General features: G+C 43.8%; 2 protein-coding genes across 2 annotated transcripts; both read right to left on the reverse strand.

Moving 5' to 3' along the window:
• Positions 1-1,603: 1,603 nt before the first annotated feature.
• Positions 1,604-2,968, reverse strand: CCR75_006826 (uncharacterized protein; the record flags this gene model as incomplete). The annotated part of the gene is made up of 1 exon (XM_067964893.1): positions 1,604-2,968. One exon carries the CDS (start codon positions 2,966-2,968, stop codon positions 1,604-1,606), a length of 1,365 nt encoding a protein of 454 aa, XP_067814609.1.
• Positions 2,969-3,062: 94 nt separating this feature from the next.
• CCR75_006825 (uncharacterized protein) lies at positions 3,063-5,959 on the reverse strand (the record flags this gene model as incomplete). The annotated part of the gene is made up of 5 exons (XM_067964892.1): positions 3,063-3,472; positions 3,533-4,520; positions 4,604-4,839; positions 4,920-5,022; positions 5,084-5,959. The coding sequence occupies 4 exons, from the start codon at positions 5,957-5,959 to the stop codon at positions 4,446-4,448; spliced, it is 1,290 nt and encodes a 429-aa protein (XP_067814610.1). The 3' UTR covers positions 3,063-3,472; positions 3,533-4,445.
• Positions 5,960-8,182: the final 2,223 nt, after the last annotated feature.

An 8,182-nucleotide genomic window follows, 5' to 3' on the forward strand; every position in this document is an offset into this window, starting at 1 on the left:
AGCCCTGCCACCTCCCGATGATGTTCGGAGAGGTGGGGAAAATGAGCCCAATCAATATTGAGGCTCATCCTCACGTACACACGCAGAGATGCGGGTCGTGGGAAGGATTTCAAGTGCTACCAAGTGTAGGCGGGCACGTCGTAATGCGGCCACGCTCTACTTAGACACACACCCTAGCACAGCGAGGAAGCGGTTAAACCAGCTTCTCTTGCGTGCAGTGAGGTAGTTGTGGTGGGCGCGGTAGCGACATCACCCAACGCACTAAGTACTCTGGTTAAGTGTCGTCACGGGAGCGATAATCTGGCTCTTCGTGCGCACTTACCAACTAGGAAGTAGTTTTCAGACTGATTTATATTTAATCGTATTAAATATAATAACCTATTGTTGAAAATGTCATCTCTATAGATAACACTTAATATGTATTGCGAGCTTATCTTTCTAGATACCTCGCGTAACGGATGACGCTAGCCGTCATCCCTCCTAATGTGAATGCGTCCATGTATCACATACACAAGGATTGGTCACAAATATGAACCACACCCGAGTGCTGGGTCGAATTACTTTAATGTAGTAATTGACCATCCCCTTAAGAACACCAAGTGTACTTAACGGGGACTGTGTAACATTAGGGCAACTTTAGCCCGTTACAGAAGGAAAATAAATTGCAAGTGGCATGCTGTCATCCAGAGGATAATATGCGCAGATGAATGCAACTGTGTCTGGACTTCAAAATTCCACAAAATTCCAGACACAGTTGCATTCATCTGCGCATATTGTCCATTAGATACATGATTCATTGTATACAATGGACAATATGCGCAGATGAATGCAACTGTGTCTGGAATTTTGTGGAATTTTGAAGTCCAGACACAGTTGCATTCATCTGCGCATATTGTCCATATATATACAATCTGGAATTTTGAAGTCCAGGCACAGTTGCATTCATCTGCGCATATTGTCCTCTGGATGACAGCTTGCCACTTGCAATTTATTTTTATTGTTGACGTCCGACGCAAACCGCTCCCTTCATCTTTGTGTACTCGAGCATGTGCACATTTTAACCAGACCTTTCGTGTTTCAGTGCCTGCCTTGTTTGTTTTTGATCGAGCACGCTTTACGGCGAACTGTTCCGCATGGCAAAGGCTTTGACCGCGTCCTCTGCTTTTTGAAAGAAGGCTACATGCACTGGGTGGGTCTTTCATAAACTTAAGTTTGACAGCGTGTCGAGAAGTGAGGAGATAGGGGGTGTCCGGTTAGCAGGGGGGGTGTCCGGATAGCAGCTCCCTTAATATATTAGAGAGCAAAAAGTGTGCAAATACAAGCTTTGCCATCACTTACTATGCAACCGGAAGCATATTTCTAATTTGATCAATGCGGCTTTTTGTAGCAACGTGATCAGTGTATGAGCTACCATAAAAAACACTTGTCAATGTATTTAAGACCTCATAGTAAACGAAAGCTTTGCTAACCACGATTACGCAAAGCAAGTCATTTTTAATCAATGACTAAAAGCAACGTGTAGTGCAGTGAAAACTTGAAATGCATGCAAAAGACTAGTGCCAAGCTCATGATCAAACTTCGATTCATGTTGCGTTATCAGCAATTAGAAAGTCGAGTACTTGCCAAGCTTGTCCACATTGCGAAAGTCATCGCCAGCATAGCGAGCCTCGGCACTAAGCTCTTCCTCAATACGTAAAAGCTGGTTATATTTCGCCAGACGTTCTGAACGACAAGGAGCACCAGTCTTAATTTGACCGGCGCTCAGTCCCACAGCTAGGTCAGCAATGAACGTGTCCTCAGTTTCTCCGCTGCGGTGGCTCGCCATTATGGCCCAGCCAGCCTTTTTAGCCATCGTCACAGCCTCAATCGACTCCGTGATGCTACCAATTTGGTTCACCTTGAGCAAAAGGGCATTACACGCCTTGAGCTCGATGGCTTTTTGCACGCGAGTAGGGTTTGTCACTGTCAGGTCATCGCCCACAATTTGCACGTCTTTTCCAACCTTGCTTGTGAACTTCACCCAGGAGTCCCAGTCGTCCTGGTCAAATGGGTCTTCAATGGAAACAAGCTTGCTGGAATTCGCACATTTGGCGATGAAGCCCTCGTAAATCTCTTGCAGCTTGTCAGCAGAGATCTTTTCCGAGTCCGCACCATTCTCATTTTTGAAATCAAGATCGTAGCGAGCGTCCTTGGCTCCAGTATAAAATTCCGACGCAGCTACGTCCATGCCAAGGCGAACCTGGCTTGTGTAGCCCGCAGCCTTGATGGCCTCCTGAATCAGGTTGACAGCCTCCCCGTTCGACTGAATGTTTGGCGCAAATCCACCTTCATCGCCCACAGCAGTGGCGTCTAACCCATAGCGCCCCTTAATCACTTTCATCAAATTATGGTACACCTCCGATCCTATTTTCATTGCTTCCGTAAAGCTAGTAGCACCCACAGGCAGAATCATGAATTCTTGCATGGCTAACTTGTTCCCTGCATGCGAACCACCATTGATAATATTGAACGATGGAACGGGCAGACAAGGGGTGGGGTTGCCGGCGAGATCGGCTATATGCTTCCACAAAGGCTGCTTTTTGGCGGCGGCACCAGCACGGCATAAAGCAAGCGATACACCCAAGATGGCATTAGCGCCCAGTTTCTTCTTGCACCAACCCCATTCATTCTGCGTGCCATCAAGTTCCTCGACCATAAACCGGTCAATTTCGGCCTGCTTTGTCACATCCTTGCCAACAAGGGCAGGGCCGATGATTTCGTTAACATTTTTCACGGCTGTAAGGACACCCTTACCCATATAGTCTTTACCGCCATCTCGCATCTCAAGAGCTTCGAATTCGCCCGTGGAGGCTCCGCTGGGTACAGCAGCGCGGTATAGACCTAATTCAGTGACGAGGTCGACCTCTATTGTGGGGTTGCCACGCGAGTCAAAGATCTGGCGGGCCTTAATCGATACTATAGATACCATTCTGATCGCGAGGCTTCAAGTTAATTTGGAAAGTGTTGAGAATATAATCAATTCAAATTTCATCAACATAAACAATTTTCTCTGAAAGGTATGTAAAACAGACCTCAGGCTCAGCAATTGACCAACAGGAGTTCAAATTGCTGTTTTGTGCATTTAAATTAAGCCGAAACGACTAAACAGAATTTCGTAATGAAATTATCACTCCTTTAAGCATTGACAATTTCTATTTCAAAAACAAGATCAGCATTGCCCGGGATGGTAGGGGGCATGCCTTCGCAGCCATATCCAAGATGTGACGGGATGTTGATCGTGCGCTTGCTGCCAACGCGCATCCCCTCAATACCAATATCCATGCCCTTAATTACGTCGCCAATGCCGTGGCGGAAAGTGAAGGGCTTCTTACGGCTTTGATTGGCGTCAAATTGCTTGCCATTCTTTAGACGACCAACATAAAGAATGCTTACCTTCCGACCACGTTGAATGGAACGACCCTTGCCCACAGCACTACAGAAAGACCACAGCATTAGAGAAAAATATATTTCACAATTAGCGCGCATTCCTTACGCATCCTGGATCATCACGCCTTTATGCAAACGAGAAGTAACTTTTGCTTTCTTTGGGACTTCCACAGAGTCAGTCGGAGCTGCGCGCTTCTTCGTCTGAGGGTGAGAAGCAGTAACCTCGGCAATTTTCTCGGCAATTTTTTTTTCTTTCTCAGCCTGCTTAGCGATCTTAATTTGCTTCTTGCTGGCATCCTTCTCCAGAATCTCCTTCGCGGCTTCGTCAGCAGCTACGTTATCCTTGTCGCCGACTTCTGCTTTTATCAAGTTTTTATTTTCTTTTTTTTTCCTCTTTTTTGAAACCTTTTCGTCGCTTTTCTTCACTTCTCCCTCAGGCAACATCTTTTTTGACTCTGCCTCATTATTTAGACGCTCCTCAAGCACCTCAAATCGATCTTCGTGATTCGGCTCCTCTTTACTATCCTCATCTACGTCACTGCTCCAGTCACCTTCATCGTCCGCAACGAGGTCGTCGAAGTCATTCTCGTTGCCGCTATCCTCTTCGTCATGCACTTCTATAAAGCCCGTGAGATGGATGGCATTTGGACCAGTTACCGTAAACTCGATGGCTCCATCTATTGGCGTGAACGTTTGCGTCAAGTTCCACTGCTCTGTCACTTCTGGCATTAGCGTGCACAATGCGATCTTGGACGACTTCGCCACAACCGATAGAGTGGAGCGACCCTTAGTCGCATCGGCGCCGAGTGCAGCCGAGTTAAGCTGCATGCAAAAGTCATTAACCTCATTCGACCACCTCAGTGGGCAGCCAGACTTCACGACGTGGCCAAAGAAACCAGGCACAGGCGCCACTTCTATAGCCTTCGGCTTCTTGCCCATTATGCTTTACTTTTTTCAATTTGGCAGTGATTGGCGCAGCGGGCACGTGCGAATACCGGTATTTATCGGTACTTCATCAATCAATTTCTGTCCTGAAATTCGTGCCCTTGCTCGGGCAGAAATTCCAGATGGCAACCTTTCGCAATGCGTTTGATCTAATTTAATAAAAATGTGCAAATTGGGAAGTGACAATACGGCAAGGAAAATTCAAGCGGCAAGCGAGAGATTAAGCACTTACCCGACATCCGCCTAGCGTTAACTGCTTCCCTTTTGCCAGACACTCAAGATCTCGTGCGAGGCGTTGGATCGATGCCAATCGTGGTGGAGTCACCTTACTTCCGACGTGCACGACGATAATGGAAACAATTCGATAAAGCAACTCGAGAAACATTCCTGGATCGTGAATGACAGCGATCCGAATAACAACGCGATTTAGCTCCCAAATAACGATGTACTTGCTAAGCATGGCCCTTTCTAGACATTTAACGAAATTAAACTCGCTAGTAAAAAACTTTTTATACAGTCCAGAAATATAACATGCGTTGATTTCGTACCGATTCGCTCAAACTCGTGCTTAGCTTTTTCTGCAGACAGCTGAAACCTCGCGATCAAATCAAGGATCTCGGGTCCGTGTTCATTTTCGACTCTCTTCAGTGCCTGTCTTGGCGACAAAGTTAGCCGTCACCTAGCTTAATTTTACAAATCGCAACAGACGTACCTGTCGAATCCGAACGCGATCAAAGACAAGATCATCATTGGACGGATCCTGTATCCACGTCTGATGAAATCGAGCGCATGTCGCCATTAATTCCTTCTTAGTAACAGACAGCAACGGCCGAATAAGTGTGGCCATGCTTTGGGCATTAGACGTGTTTATTGAATGCACTGGCATTGAGTCGAAAGAAAAAAATGGATGCACTTTTACGATCCCTGCCAAACCATTGATGCCGCTCGCTCTACCAAGACGAAACAAAGTCGTCTCTAGCTGGTCGCCCCGGGTATGAGCTACGAATAAGCAGCGTACGCGGTATGTTTGACACACCTGCCGCAGCAAACTGTATCGATACTGGCGTGCTTGTTCTTCCATCTTACTACTGCGTGGTTTTACAGGCCTCGACATATTATATTGTTGCTTTTCGTCTATTTTCTGCTTTTTGCTTTCGGAATGCCACTCACAAACTTTTGTAATATGTCGTATACCTCCACGCTGGGCACAAATGTTGGCAACCTCAAGCGCCTCCTTGCTGCTTCCGAGGCGTAGTTGATGATCCACCGTTACTGCTAGAAGTGGTGTCTCGATTCGGTTGTACTGTAAATACTCCCTCAGCAACAGCATTAATGCCATGCTATCCGCACCCCCGGAAAGTGCCACTGCCATGGGAAACTCGTCCTTTGGCGCGTTGATACCTTGCTGCAGTGGGTACAAATCGTGATGTAGCCTATTCTTAGAGACGCCGCAATTTCGCAACATCTCCGCAAATTTATCGGCGGATAATGATAAAGTATCGATTTTTGTTGACAGAAGGCATCTTATATGAGCAATTGAAGAGCAACGGGCATGATTGCGCACCTTGAGGCCACAACCCAGCAGCATTGTGACACTAAGATATGTCTGTAGTGGCAATACTCTCGGATACCGGTATACGGTTTGGCCTTTAGAGATTTGCTTTCCGTTTAAACTATATATCGCGTTGTGAAGCAGGTACAGAACTTGCATCGGCTACTTGCTGGATTTGCGAACGTATATTTTGTTTGCCTTTAGATAGTCAAGACGCATTGTACAATTGACATCGCTAATAAACTTGTGCTTGTTTATATATTTTGAAGACGCGGGTACAAGTGCACTTGCCGTGTACTTTGCAAATGCTGCATGTATCGAACGGAAAGCATGTGATATGTACAATAACAATGTCCATAGAAAGAACTGTAGTGTTTGGAATGTACAAACAACACTGGAAGTGCGCACGAAAACAGATGACAACTTCCTCTGATCTCAATACTAGCGACTCTCTGGGGCTGGTGCAGTTGGCTTTCGGCCATCGTGAATAATCAATTCTCTCAACATTAACACACGGCATGGGTTTCGCTTGACCTGTATTGATGCCAATGTCTTGCGCATGCATCTGACATATTAATACGACTTTGTAAGATCTTGTCTTGCTAGGAAGATAAATTTTGGGGACATACTGGCATATGAGCGAATCAAGATGGTGCGACAATTGCCACAGACGTTTCGACTATTGCCACAGACAAAACACCTCTAATTGGCTGAATCGTTTCTTGTTATCTTAGATATTGAAACAATAGTACCCATGGAAAAAACAGTTTTAATGACACAAAATTGTATAATCTATTTTAGGTAAAAGCAATAATAGCACCCTATTGACCAATCATATTAGTTTACACCGATTAGCCAATCAGAGGTGTTTTGTCTGTGGCAAAAGTCAAAACGTCTGTGGCAACAATCGCACCCAATAAGATATTGCCTATTTAAAAGGCTCACGTGAATTTTTTTAGACAAATTTCTAATTTATGTAATTCAAGATAAACTTGGCCGCTTGCTGAAATAATTGCATGGTTTGCAATTATTTCAACCTGCGGCCAACAATTATTCATTCTAAATTTAAGAGGAGTGTCTAATATTGATACGAAGTCCCATATTGAAACATTTCTTCATACGAAGTCACATAATATTTTTTTTGGAAAGGGAACATTTCTAATAGATAATTCAGTTATTACCTTAATAGATAAATTCTATATCTTCTATATATTGTCAGATCCATGTTTTCTGAGGAATGCCTTGCAAAAATATTTCTCGATCAGTGACCGCTGTCATTAAATTCTCATTAATGAATTGTTATCATTGTTTATGCCAATCAAAATAACTGCCAACAAATGTATTGGGATTCGAACTCATTCAATTTTTATGACTTACTAACTACAACTTAGTTAAGAGTACATGAGTCACCTAAATCAGATGATCGTTGTTTCCATCTTCGTGTATTTGCTGACATTTCTTGAATTTCATCTAATCTCATAATAAATTGCTCACACAACATCGGAAAATATATTTTCACTTTAACGCACAAAAAAATATTTAAGACTTAAAAAGGATCTTTTAGAAAATTGACGCCTTCAACCATAAATCATTTGCAAAAGCAGATAAAGCTGACTCCTTTAATATTACATATGGCCAGTGCCCAATAACAAGAAACAAAATTTGGATTATATACAAAGTAACGTATAATTATGAATAATGCGCTGGAGCCATCATTGTAACAGGATTACACTTCGGTCGACAGCCATCAAGTGGTGTGGTACACATCAAGGATAATGCACCCTATTTTTTCACATAAGAAAGTGCAATCATTTGAATTGTGGGTGACGGCCGGATCTATATAAGGCAATCAGGGTAGGTGTTTTGTTGTTTAGAGTATAAAATTTAGTTACCGTTTCATTTAAAAGCTTTCCTTGCCTCCCTAAGCGTAGCGGAGCTACCTCGCTCCTAAAGTCAGAGGAAGACTTTCAGATTCAGAGAGTCACTTAATTCTATTGAACTAATGGGTTTGACAACTCAAGGAGTCGTACAAGCTATCAAAGCTTAAGGAATCCTAGTTCAAGGAATATAGGGGTTCGTAGAACCAAGTGGCAACTAGAGCCCAAGAGGATATACCTAAGAAAGGCTTCTATCTCTTACAGATTAATGCACAAGCCTTAGGAAGGCACTTAACGCTTAAAGATCAAAAGGGGGAACTGCACTTTATTTAATTATTTAAATCTAAAAACCTTACCCTAGCTAATTAAGATAGATTTTGGC

This window comes from Bremia lactucae (genome assembly GCF_004359215.1).
Source record: "Bremia lactucae strain SF5 chromosome Unknown BlacSF5_NotPlaced_200_SHOA01000120.1_2678225bp, whole genome shotgun sequence".
Lineage (NCBI taxonomy): Eukaryota > Oomycota > Peronosporomycetes > Peronosporales > Peronosporaceae > Bremia > Bremia lactucae.